At 41.0% G+C, this 13,906-nt stretch overlaps 1 protein-coding gene across 1 annotated transcript in view; it reads right to left on the bottom strand.

The window, feature by feature from the left end:
- Positions 1-447: 447 nt before the first annotated feature.
- The window catches only part of SMAD6 (SMAD family member 6), a 32,379-nt gene continuing 18,920 nt past the window's right edge, over positions 448-13,906 (bottom strand). The window contains exons 3-4 of the mRNA XM_072148706.1: positions 9,970-10,038; positions 448-1,769 (exon numbers count right to left, since the gene is read on the bottom strand). Of these exons, the coding sequence (XP_072004807.1) occupies positions 1,228-1,769; positions 9,970-10,038 (611 nt within the window). The 3' untranslated portion in view covers positions 448-1,227. The remainder of the gene's footprint in view (positions 1,770-9,969; positions 10,039-13,906) is intronic.

Below are 13,906 nucleotides of genomic sequence, written 5' to 3'. Positions count from 1 at the left end.
AGTAATTTCTCTCCAACGATTACATCCCACATACGATTCTGCAGGATTCAGCTTCCGAGTTAAAGAAATCTATGACAAAGATGAAGGATTGTAAACCTAGCACAATGACATGTTGGTGTGTGCTCCCTCTGACAGGATCCGCTCTTTATCTTCTTATACCCTTGTTTTCACGTTAAAATAAGGCTTTTAAAATTATGCAAGCAAGCCTCAGGGGCTCCAGGCTTAATTAACTATGGAGCCCAGAGTCCTTCCAGCTCATTTGCATAAATTGCGAAAAACAAAGGCATAAGGAGCAAAAAGAAGAGCAGATACTGCCAAAGGGGGCACACACTGTCAGTGTGCTTGGTTTACAATTCTTCATCCTGGTGGTAGATTTCTTTTAAATAAATCAAATGTCACACGAACGCATTGTAGCCATGTTTTATGGAGTCCGTGCTGGGAGATCTGTAAAAGCCAAAGTGCATTTTATTTGTATTTAGGTTCATATACACATTGCACCATACATAAATAATGACATTGTAAAAATGACTCCGTATTTACAAGTATAATATATATTTCCATATAATATATAAACATTTTATATTAAATCTAGGGCATGGTATCTGGGAGAGTCCTTTTTGTGTGTGAGGAGTGTGTGTAGTAGTGTGGATCCCTCATTCAAAGGGAAATTAACTATTTGAATGCCATGGGCCTGCAATACATTGCAAAGATTAAAATTAAAAAAAGAAAAGGACGCAAGGCAACCCAGGCCCTTGTGGCAAGAGGAGATTAATTCTTATGGCACCTGAAAGCTTAATGGGAAGTTCGCAGCTCCCGTTTTGTGAGCGTAGAGGTGTCATTTTGTAACTGTGTGCATAGTTGCGCAGCACCAAGGTGTTCACAGCCGTGTTCTTCAAACATGCAAGATAAAAATGGCAGCTACGGACGACGGCATGAGGAAAAATCAAAGGTTAAAATCTGTAAGAAGGAAAGGTCTCCTCATCAGTATATTGATGTTGTAAACCCCTTCTTCTGGCAATAAGGCACCATATACATTGTAAACGACGTACACGACGATGTGCACTGTACAAACAAGGTTATGCATGCCTCCCTGACAGAGAAGGGGTTAACCAGGGGGCTTATTCACTAATCTGTCCGCTGGAAGTGGTATGTATCCTTCTTTGATAATACACCAATTGAATGGAGAAGAAACAATAATGAAAAAAAAAAAAAAAAGTGGACTGGACGCTACCGTCCTAACAACACCTCCAACCAGCAGGGGCAGGAGGTGATCATCTGTCGAGAGTAGCAAGGTCCCCAGCCCTTGGCAAAACTGATGCGTATACTGTTAGGGTCATACGGTCCATCTGCATATTCCGGGGGTGCAGGAAGATGTTGTAGGATGCACGATTTTTTATAGTCAAACACTTTGAGGGAATAGCCAGGCATCACCTTCCGCACGACAAGGGACCGGCAGGTGGGTGAATCAAGTGTCGGAGAGTTAACAAAAATGGGATGTTCGCTGCGGTTATAGGCCCACACCCCATCCGGCTCCTTGCTCAGCACAATACCCAGTCCAATCTTCCCTCGTGTCCTGGAAGCAGCTTCGCTCCGATTCTCCAGATTCAACTGGCCCAGACAAAAGCCACTCCCTTGAGGTAGGTCATAGAAGATGCTGACTGAAGGCTGGCACACAGCATATAGGCGGCCCACGCGTGTTCTGTGCTCCCAGTAGGCTACACTGCACCAATGGCCCTGCTTACTTGAGTCCAGAGACAGGCTGGTGTCTACTGTAAAAGAAAAAAATAAATAAAATTACATAATTGAAATCGGACATAAAAATTACCAACAAAGATCTCAAAAAGGTTTCAAAAAAGAACATATCACAGCTTGTATTGTCTGTAAAATATTCACTCCATTATGGAGGTGGCCATCTTCCCTAAACTCTATTAACAGCAATTAGTGAGCTGCTTTACAGCAGTCTGGCCATAGGTAGAAATACTCCAAAACCAACTCATTAAGGTCTATGGAAAGTTTTATAGTTATTATCTGTGCACATAGGAGGGGCAGATAAGATGTGACAGGAAGCAATCATGTGGTGGAGGAAGTAATGGTTTTAATATAGGTGGCGTTATCTTCTATTGTAACTAGTCTGGGGTGTAAATAAAGTGACTGCTGCAAGGGTTATTCTATTATAAAGCCACATGCCCATTGGGAAAATTAAAAATACATTTTCTGCAGAAAAGCTAAAAAGATTGTGTCACAAGAAAATCATAATTTTAAAAGGTGGACTACTAATCTTTAGGTCTTAAAATCAATCAACAACCATGGATATGACATTCTATACAACCCGTTTATATAAAGCATTTCATGTGAATTTCTGTACATGTTGGGAAGCCTGAAATTCATTACGAATGTGAATAAAACCTGTGTGTGATCACAACCTTCTCAGAGCCTCTTTAAGAACGTGTGAGATCCCCTTTCTGCAGCAGCAGCAGCTAGCTTGTGTTCAATTAAATGAAGTGATAAGTCCATTGAGGGAGGGAAGAGGAAGGAGATAAGACTTAAGCAAAATGTTCAGGAGAAGGATACCAGAGCCTGATTAGGGTTACTCTGACATGCCAGACCTCATACCCTGCCCTGGGCCCCTCAAACAGGAAGCTGCCTCGTCCTGTGGCCATTGAGAGGAAAGTAGGGCAAGGGATCAACGCAAAGCCTATAAGAGACATACATACAAAGACGTGGGGGAGAGGTCACCCTAAAATAAACAGGGTTTGGAGATGAAGTAACCACTTAAAGGTTGTAATACATTCGCAGGACACCCTGCAACACTATTCTAACTACAAAGTAACTGAGCGTCTCCAGGACAATCCCTGACTTACTTCCAAGTGTCTTCGGACCAACTAACATTTCTGATTTTCAAGACGGCCCTTGGGGACACCCTCCTCAGGAGAGAACCATATGATTTTACTTTTAGGCCTGGCTGTTCCTGCCTAAATGGAAAGTCTGTGACAGCAGTTTGGAAAGGACATCAAAGGGCTCTGTGGTCTGAAAGGAGCCGGGCTCCTGTAGAGTGCGCACATCCTAAATCTTCTCAGTCTTCCTGGCAAAAATAAGAGAGGGGGTAGGGCATAACCTTTTCTGCCAGGGACTTATGTAATGACATAATAACCAGAGGCATTTCACTGAGAGAGCTCCATTTTAAGTGATGCACCCAGCAAGACTGTGTCACATATAAAAGAGGGGTCATTACTTGTGTTTTTCAACCAGCTACATGTACAGCGCTATATGCAACATCATAAGCATGATTATAAATAGGCCCTGCAAGGAGATACAAGCCCTCCTCATCCCAATTTCCCTCCATTTCTAGTATTAATGTATTTAACCGGTTCGCGACCGCCCGCCGTGTATTCACGGCGGCGGTCGCGTCGCGCTGCATGGAGAGGGCTCACGGGCTGAGCCCTCTCCATAGCCGGTAAGTCTTTGCTGCATATTGCAGCAAAGGCTTACCGGTAACATCCGCGATCGGTGCTAGCACCGATCGCGGGTGTTTTTGCAGCGTGGGCTGCCGGCAAAGCTGCCGGCAGCCTCAAACAGATAGCGGCGCATGGGCGCCGCCATCTTACCTGGGATCGCCGCTCCCCGTGACGTCATCGGGGGGCGGCGATCCGTCTCCATGGTAGCCTCGGGTCTTCCGAAGACCCGAGGCTATTTCGTTTTAACCCCTTCATTACAATGTGCTGATAGCACATTGTAATGAATGAGGAAGAAAATCCCCATATACTGCCATACTGTAGTATGGCAGTATATGATAGGATCAATCAGACAACCTAGGGTTAAAGTACCCTAGGGAGTCTGAAAAATAGTATAAATAAAAATAAAAAAAAGTTTAAAAAAAAAAAATAATAAAAAAACCTAAAATTTCAAATCACCCCCCTTTCCCTAGAACTGACATAAATATAAATAAACAGTAAAAATCATAAACACATCAGGTATCAACGCGTCCGAAAATGCCCGATCTATCAAAATATGATAACGGTTTTTCATTGCGTTTAACCCCGTAACGGAAAATAGCGCTCAAAGTCGAAAATGGCACTTTTTTGCCATTTTGAAAAATCTAAAAAAATGTATAAAAAGTGATCAAAAGGTCGTACAGTCCTAAAAATGATATCATTGAAAATATTATCAAATTTCGCAAAAAATGACACCACCCACTGCTCCGTACACCAAAGTATAAAAAAGTTATTAGCGCCAGAAGTTGGCAAAATTAAAAAAATTATTTTTGTACAGGAGGTTTTAATTTTTGTAAATGTATGAAAACATTATAAAACCTATACAAATTTGGTATCCCCTTAATCGTACCGACCCAAAGAATAAAGTAGACATGTCATTTGGGGCGCTCAGTGAAAGACGTAATATCCAAGCCCACAAGAAAATGGCGCAAATGCGTTTTTTCACCATTTTCATTGCATTTGGAATTTTTTTCCCGCTTCCGAGTACATGGCATGGAATATTTAATACCATCATTATGAAGTGCAATTTGTTACGCAGAAAACAAGCCATCACACAGCTCTTTACGTGTAAAAATAAAAAAGTTATAGATTTTTGAAGGTGGGGAGTGAAAAATGGACATGAAAAAACAGGAAAGGGCCCGGTCCTTAACCGGTTAAATTATCAAAAAAGTGTCTCTTCAGAATCCTTTATTGTTTCTTATACACATAAAATTTCATATAGCTCGTGAAGAAATTTGACCAAAAGACTTCAGTGAGAATAAGATACCCTTCAGACACAAAACCGCTACCATTTTTCTTATCCTCAGATATCCTCCATAGTCCAATTTGCTATATAAAGAAGATATATATATAGCCATAGCATAAACAGTTTCCATACAATTAAATTGTATGGAAATTTCAAAATTTGGGAGACATCGGTGTACCAAGTAGAAATCAAATATTCAGTTACTGTGAATTTGACACTCCATTACTGAAAACATGTGCCAAAGCCGAACATATCCCTAAGGACCGCTGATTTATTGTTGGTTCAAACTACAGGCTCCAAAGTGACTTTAGAGCACCTAACATTCTGGTTGCAGCTTACAATTCACATCCATTAGAATAGTTTTGACTAGATACAACTGTAGCGTTTAAACGGCAATAAAGGAATAGCATCTAACAACGTCTCAGTCACTTTATCTGTGGCTTCCCATCACCATCAACAACATCACTCATCTTCTAATTCCAATCCTTACCCACAATTGAAAAGCAGCTGTCATCTGCAATGTTTTCTTCTGTCACATTCACCAATAGTTCCTATAAAATTATACAAATAACCCCATGCTTTAAAAGGCCAAAGCGTCGGAATCACTGAATGTCTTTTGAGATTACTGGTGGTCACCTACTTAAGAACACCCGACTTACAGATGACTCCTAGTTACAAACCCACCTCTGGATTTTGGTAATTTACTGTACTTTGGCACTAGGCTACAATAGACAGCTGTAACAGTTATCAAATGTATCTGCAATTAAGATTTATTGTTAATCCTGGTTCTTATGGCAACCCAACATTTCTAAAATCCAGTTGTCACAGAGAGCAAAATAATTTTGACTGGGGTTACAATAATAAAGTATACAGTTCCGACTTACATACAAATTCTACTTAAGAACAAACCTACAGAACCTATCTTGTACGTAACCCGGGGACTGCCTGTACCTAGTTTGTAAGAAGCCATAAATACACCCCACTTATAAAACTAGAAGAGGTAATAAGATGCACAAAAACGTGCAAGGAGAAATGGTGTTTCTAGTTCTGAAAAATGGGTGTATAAGGAATATACATGGTATTAGAATAGATTTTTTTTTTCCCCTTACTATCTAGAAATATCAGTTTTCTGTACCCAGTGGTTTCATCTCATTGCATTGCCTACTGCTGATCTGCCGTGGAAACCTAGATTTTTAGTAATAGGATGTTTAAACAGGAATATGTAGGCCATGTGTAGAAGTTCAGGTATAGGTGCCGTAGTATGAAGATCTTGTCTTGCTAACAAAGCTTGCCTGTGTGTATGAGGCCATGAGGGTGCATACAGTAACCCTGGCAGAAGCCCTACAGGCGCACACTAGTACTCCCCTCCTTACACGGTCAGGATCCTGCGGTCTCGTCTGTGCAGAGGTTTTGGTTTAAAAGCAGGATAAAAGCAGGATGTTTGTCTGAGGTTACCCTTCCCTCAAATAAACATCCCGCAGCAGCCTCATCCCAAGCACAGGCTGAGCAGTGTGAAATTGCTGGCTCCATTCTGCATTGCTTCCATATCCTGCCTGTGCTGAGCGGGGCACGTCTTCTAGAGAGAGATGTGGGGGGAAAAGCGGAGGAATGTATAGGAGGGGAGGAGTACATCAATGTGGCAAGGGAGAAAGTAAAACAAGAGGAATTTAACTGGAGCAAGGACAAGGAGGAATGTTGGGTGGGGGAGCGGAAGAAATGACTATTTCAAAAGGTGGGTCTGAGAAGCAAAGAGTAGGCAAAAAGTATAAGTAAGGGGGAAAGGAACGGTGTTTGGGTATGTAAAGGACTAGGAAATACCAACAACCCTTGGTGAAGGAGTCTAGTGTTGCTCTCTTCATCTATCATGGAAAGACCTCCCATTGATCTAGGTTGAAGGAGAATCAGTAGGTTACACATTCTGACTATGCCATTCACATCACTCCTCGGGTGATGTAAAATGTGAGCAATGAAAGAAACAGACTGTAACTTATACCTGAACTTGTGACGCCAAACCAGAATGTATAGAGCCCGGACTTTTAAGAGGAATCCTAATGGGATTCTAGTCATCCCTTCATTTTACCTCAGGTGTAATTTAGGAAAGAAATATTTTTCCTCTTAAACTTGTTGCTCTACCCAGATGACAGCGAGGCATTGACCACCATTCGTGGGTCACACCGTCAGAAATTTGAAATAAATATGCTGTATTTCCCGGGGTCTCTGACCCTTTTTTTCCCCTTGAAGAATTACTAAACATATGGACATGGGCTGCCCTTCCCATATTCATGCTTTCTAATTCGTCATGGCTTTGTTTATGTACCTGGGTAACATTGCTTTTATTAAATGGAATTAATAAGTTTCATTCGCTTGAGCTTATGGCTGAGCGTAATTTTATTATACTCGAGTTATTGTGAATCTAAGGTCCTGGTTTTTGCAATGTAATCTCCACCTAACCCCTGGTTATTTACAAGGTAAAGGTTTATATGATTAGGTTAGATTGTATGACTTATAAACGCCATATGTTACAAACCAGAATTGTTTATATATTGATGTAAAGTCCCCAAATAACCACAAGGTCATTGCCCTAATGAGAAAAAGGGATTGGCAGGTATGTGTGAAAACCTCCTTTAACACATACCTTTCAGAGGAAGAGATTATACCTTGTGCATGTACCATTTTGCACTACAATAATAGGGCAGCTGACTTTCCTTCAGTCCAGGATGTAAGAGATAGTAGATTAGGACCTTTCTTTTAATGAATGGAATCAGTGGACGCACATGATGTATTTATAGGTTCTCCCCACAGAGAAATCACGTTATAGGAAGGGTTAGGAGAATTGTTGGCGACTTGGGATATTCCCTTGCACTATACAGGACAATGGGCTTCCTGTTTCTCAGGGCTCAAAAAAAGGTCTAAGACAATAACAGATGAGAACCAGGGGGCCTGTCCTTAAAAAGCGTTTACACCGTGTGAAGAAATGCCTGACATGACATTTAACACACATAAAACATACCAACCAAAGGCAATAAACAACTGCAAATAACACTAAGCATCTGGACCCCCCCCCCAATGTAGATAGAATAAGAACTGAATGTTATTTGCTATGGGGAGGGTTTCCATTATTGCATGGTATTAATTTATCATTAAGTGAATGGTATACTAGCAAATAAACAACAAGTGAAGCTTACAACCATATCAAATAGGGGTGTCACCAGCATGGTGCTATGGAGCAGGACATAATATGCCGGATTGATGGATCCGATAGAAACAATCGGGAAGCAGCTTTAGTTTATTTTGGGTCTGGGGCAGTAATTTAACAGAAGACCGGACCTGGTTTTCTTTGCAGCAGTAGACATAGCCAAGTAATTTATGGTGTAGACCCTACACAGAGGGAAATGTTGTTGGGGATAATAATAAGATGAGGAGTCTTGCCACTCACAATCCTGATCCTGCCTCATCCCTTGTCAAACATATAGTCTTCCTCCCACTCCTCTAATGACTTCATGCTGTCTGGACCTGTCCCCATAAAGAATAGGGATAGGCTCAGGCATCTCTTTTGTGATTGCATTAAAAGATCTATTAATGTCATAACTGCTGCGTTAGATAATGGGGTTTCCTGGACTTTCAATTGAAAAAAATAAATAAATAAATAAATAAGTAAAAGTACACATGTATTTGCAACATCTCGCATTTAGACACACAGTGCACTGGGGGAGATTTATCAGAAGTGTCCGAGAGTAAAACCGTTATAGTGGCTCATGGCAACCAATCAGAGCTCAGCTTATTTTATAAAGTGCTATGGGAAAATGAAAGCTGAACAGTTTTGCTCTCAGAGACGTCTGATAAATGTAGGTTAGGGTGCATTCGCAACGCCGTTCTGGGGGCAGTGATCTGGTCACATGATTTGCAACCACATCACGTCCCCCATGGACCTCTATGGCTCCTGGTTATGGCACAGTGCATCACCGCATGGAGGGAGGATGGGTGAAGAGTGCTCACCATCTGCTCCCGGCCCTGTACTCGCTGGATCCAGTCTGAATACTTATGACCATGTGATATTTCAGTTGATTTATGCGGGACATGGAGGGTATCCAATGATAGTTAGCATGTTCACTTTATTGGGACTGAATGTTGCCTCCAGTGTTTCGATGACGATTATTGATATGTATACCTACTATAAGTTATGTTTTCCAGTTGGACTTTGTATTATCTGGTATCCTTCACTTAAAACATACAGACAAGTGTTGGAGTTATTTTATTGTTGATAAAGTTGTGTATTGTATGAAAAAAAACACTTTCTGGAACCATTTATGCTTATTTTTCTTTGGGGTATATTATTTGATTTGTGATTTGGTTGGGTGGTCCTTCTCGGATGAGGAAATATTTCTGAAGTGCATGCTTCTTATAGTCCGAAGTTCAGGAAGATGCAGCACAGCCAGACCCTCCTGACCACTGTTTTAGAGATCGGGTGAAGCGCCGACAAAGTGCTGAAGGTAACCCCTGTCACTACACAAATATTACTGCAGAACCCAGAGCAGTGAAACTTTTAGAGACTGAGTGCCTAAACTTTAACTGAAACCCACTTATTTATTGCAACATAGAAGCAGTGCAACTTGACAATTTAAGCAGTAACTTATTGATCCCTGCTGAGTCCGTCACTGCTTTCAATCATATCAGCGTCATGAGAAGTAGGGTCCACAGAATGGGAAGAATCATGGGGCCTGGAACAAAAGCTCCAATGGTTATCCAGCTCTTTTCACACCTTCTTGCTCCTCCAATAGTCCCAGGAGGAGTTTTAAACTAGAACAGAACATGGCACTTCCTGGGCTTTCTCAGACTGCAGGAGGAGACCTTGAGTCCTGCCTGGCGAACTCTCTGCTAGGGTACAGTCTGGGTGAACACAGAGAAGGCTCTAAGAGACACCTCTGGCACCCATCCTATAGGTTCACCACCACAGAGAAGCAAGACTGATCAAAACGTGATCCACAGGGGGCCAGAGAAGACATTGTAACTGGGAATGGGTATGTAGCAACGTTGTGTGCAAGTGAATGAATGAATGTAGAAGAGCTGCGTGTGCTGTGTGTGACCAACTGGGAATATATGGGCTGTATCCAAAAGGAGACCTTGTGTACAGCATGTAGAGGAAAAAAGAAAAAGTTCAATGGTATAGTAATGATAATTTCCCCTGTCCAAATAAATATGTTATCAGAAAAAATTAGTGGGTACTATACATACCTGAAACATCACCAGCAGTGATACACAGTGAACTTGAAGCATCCATTTCAGTGTATGAATCGGAGAGATCTGTAGAGAGTATCAGAATACGTACTTTTATTAAATCGACAGCAATGCAATTAGAAAATATAAAAACTTTATAACTGCTTCTATTTCTACATAGATACTAAACAAAAATTCACTGTAAAGTCTCCCCTTAAATCGGTTTATATTGCAAATGTCACATTTCAAAGGGGTTGCAAAGGGATGAAGAGGAAGAAGGGGGTACCGAATGAGGAGGACACTCAAAGGGTAATATGCATCAAACATAGAAGCAATGTGAATGACACTTAATCTAGGGAGGTAGCCAGTCCCTTTTTATACAGCATCATTAATGTAGGTGTACATAGATTCAACACCAATAAATAGCAGGTTACAAGCTTCAAAAGACCATCTAGAAAACTGACAACAGTCTAATAAAATGGCACATGTTATTAAACTAGATACTCAGTTGCTTTCATTGGAAGTCAGCAAATGACGCCGATATAATAGAGGCCACCCTGACTTATGTAATTCCAGTGCCAGAAACGTATTGGGAGGTCACGCACTGATCATCAGCTTATGAGCAGGACTGCACCAGCAGCTTTCTGAAGGCTTTTTTTGCTATGAAACCATCATGAATTGTGCATTCATGCATAAGTGCATGAAATATAGTGATCGCCCTTTTAAATACAAAGCTTCAAATGCTACAGAAAAAAATAAATATATAACCCATTCATATTTTGAAACCTATAAAGAGTGGTCACTGCTGGCGAAATGTGGTATTACACAGTGACCATTCAAATACATGGGTGGCCATGTAATTCATACACACTAGTCCTCCTCCAGTGGAGGGTCACAGCATGTGATTTTAAGCTTCTTTTTTTGCATGCAAAGGCAGCATAAAGGCAGTAAAGCCAAGCTAAGCCAGGTAAGTGACTCCATTTGGATATGTTCCAGGACTGAATACAATTGTAACATTGGTAATTACACCAGCTTCTCATGTATTGCACATACAATGATTTATCTGTTTGTACTAGTCCAATAAGTTAATGATCTGAAATTTGTCATTTATTTTATTTTTTTTAATGAATAAAAAAAACTGTAGCGAGATCTGTCAGGTGCCTAACCTATTATATGCAAGGCAATAAATTGGTGAAAATTAATCTCCTGGCCAGATGTTCTAGCGAAGACTGTGTAGTCCAGGTAAATGCAGAGGTTCAGAGCAATGTCATCAAGTCACTAGTGGATCCCCACGGAGAGAGCGGCACTGCCTGCAGGGTCTACATCCCCTCCTCCTGTTACACCCACCCCCTCCTTTTGTCTGTAGCATGTAAAATTTCAACTGGCCTGACCACAAAGCAGGCTGGAACATGGTGCTGCAAGGATAAGGTTACATGAAGCCTTTAAATGCTTCATAGTTACCATACTTAATTACCCACATTAACATTCTTGAAGTTGTTTATTCCTGCAGGTTTCCTTCCTTCCTCCTTCTGCTACTGAAGCACAAGAAACTTTGTTTTAACAAGTTACCCACATTGTTCCTTCTCCATTATAGAAAAGAAAGTCCTTCAGCTTCAACTACATGAGTACCAGAGCTCAAGACATACAAATGCCTGACTTATCAGACATTTGATCACTACCAATTCATAATAATTCTAAAGTTTATAGACCGTGGAAGCAGTGTTTAGTATAGAGACATTTAGAGGGGAAAAAAAAAAAAAAAAAAAAAAAAAGACATTCCCATGCCAACTATTAAACATGGGATTATATTCCTAATGTTCAGTCTATATTAGTGACCTACATCAATTAGCAATAAGTAAAGGTTACTAGACCTGACCTATAAACACTTATTCACATGTTATAGTCACATTAAAGGGAACCCGTCATCAAGACAGAACATGAAAAACGCTTTTATAGCCAGACTTGTAAGAGCTTATATATAAATAGATAGATATCAACGTTAAACAGGTTCCCTGTCAGCAAGTCATGGGGGCGTCAGCTTCAAAGAACCCCGTCTCATTGAGTGATTCTCCCTCCACCTCCCTCATCCCCCCTCCCTCATGCGTATGTTAGCTGACCATAGCTAGCAAATCCCCGTGCTTGAAGTTATCTCCCGTCCGTCATGTGCATCTATGTAACGGTGCATGGGTGGCTCACATGAGATTTGCTAGCTGCAGTCAGTTCATGTATTTATACAGGAGGCATGTGTAACGACGATGAAGAGAGAAAACAGGGAATGGCTCCAATGGAGCCAACGCCATCCCCTCCCCATCGGTTACTCACTGGAAGGGGAGCCAGGTAAAGTATGATATACTTCTATAACTTACAGGAATGAATGGTATGGCCGGGCTATCAATGCATTTATGCAATCTTTATTACAAGATCTAATGGATCATCAGGTTAAAAGGTCACATCCTGATGACAGGTTCCATTTAAGGTGTGCCATGTTTTTCTGGAATCAATGTAAAATTGCATTATTTTTTTACCATAATTTGGGATAGTGTAGTAATAATTGATTAAAAAGGCCGTTGACAATACACATGAGTAATGCCAGAGAGCTCCCAAATAACTAATCTCAAATTGCCCTAGTAAATTATGCTCCCCATATACATATCCTTAGGACCTCACCCACAGATGAGACTGTATCTGCACATCTATACACACCATGCTCATACAGTGCTTCTCGAGAGAGGCAAATCATTCTTTCAAAGGGGGTTGTACCAAAAGTCATGTAAAGGGGTTGAACTAAATAAGATTGCTATCCCCTATCCACAAGATTGGTGAGGGTCTGATGGTTGTGTACCACTGCTGACCACGAAATCAGGACCATTTACATGAATTGATTGGAATGGAAGGTCGTGCATACTTGCCGTGAGTACATTGCGGGGGTATCTCGGACACGCTCATTCACGGTCTCAGAAAGTGCCCGAGATAGCTGAGCACTGTGCAGACCAACAAAATCAATAAGCAAGGATGGGACCCCCCCTTTTTCTGATCGGTTGGATACCCACCAAACACATTGTTATCCCCTATACTGTGAATAGAAGATAAGAACGTAACTTGGTACGGCTCCTTTAATAGTTTTACAATAAAATCTAAAATCATTAAAAGTTTGCTTTTATCAATAAAAAAACATCAGTCATCGGTAAAAACAAAAAACAAAACAATCAGCTCTACAATTATTTTTTTTCCCATGGATGAGAGTTAAAATAATAATGCATCATAATTAGCTTTAAAGGGTTTTCATGACTGGTAATTAGGGAACAGGGTTTCTTTAACCTCCAGCAGAGATGACCCCACCCCGCCCGGCAGGAAAGCGGAGAGACACCTCTCACACTATGGCTCTGGGCAGTGCATGTCCAGCAGCCATCCTTCCTCCGGCTGATTTGTTTGACTAATGGAGACAGCGCAATTAGTTTCGTGAAATAATGGAAATAATATTTACACAAGGAGTAAATACGGAATTTTGGGAAGGTTGGACATTAGTCAAATGGACAAAGTTTACAATAGAGCATTAGAGGCTTGCTGAAGAGTAAAGAGCTCTCGCACAGGTCTGTTTAGAAAAAAGATGAACACTTCATTAATTTGGGGAGCACGGTTTAGATTAGACTTCTAGATACTGTATTCTCCAGTAGCGAGGGATCAACTCAAAAGTCTAAGATGCAGAGACGAGGGAGCAGCAAGATCCTGCAACGCAATGAGGTATCATCTCATATAGAATGTAACTTGTCATATTTACGAATGAAAGAACATTCCCAAGACAAGCAACAAATATTCAGTGCACGATTCTAACCAGAACGTCCCTTGTTTGGGGTTATAGGGCAAGTACCCCTACACCTGACAAAGAATAAAACATCAGCAGGTGCATTTATTGAACTCAATCTCTCCTGGCACAAAAATCCACCTCCGAAGGTAT

Source organism: Engystomops pustulosus, chromosome 4, assembly GCF_040894005.1.
Source record: "Engystomops pustulosus chromosome 4, aEngPut4.maternal, whole genome shotgun sequence".
NCBI classification, from domain to species: domain Eukaryota; kingdom Metazoa; phylum Chordata; class Amphibia; order Anura; family Leptodactylidae; genus Engystomops; species Engystomops pustulosus.
This window is presented reverse-complemented; position numbering and strand designations above follow the sequence as displayed.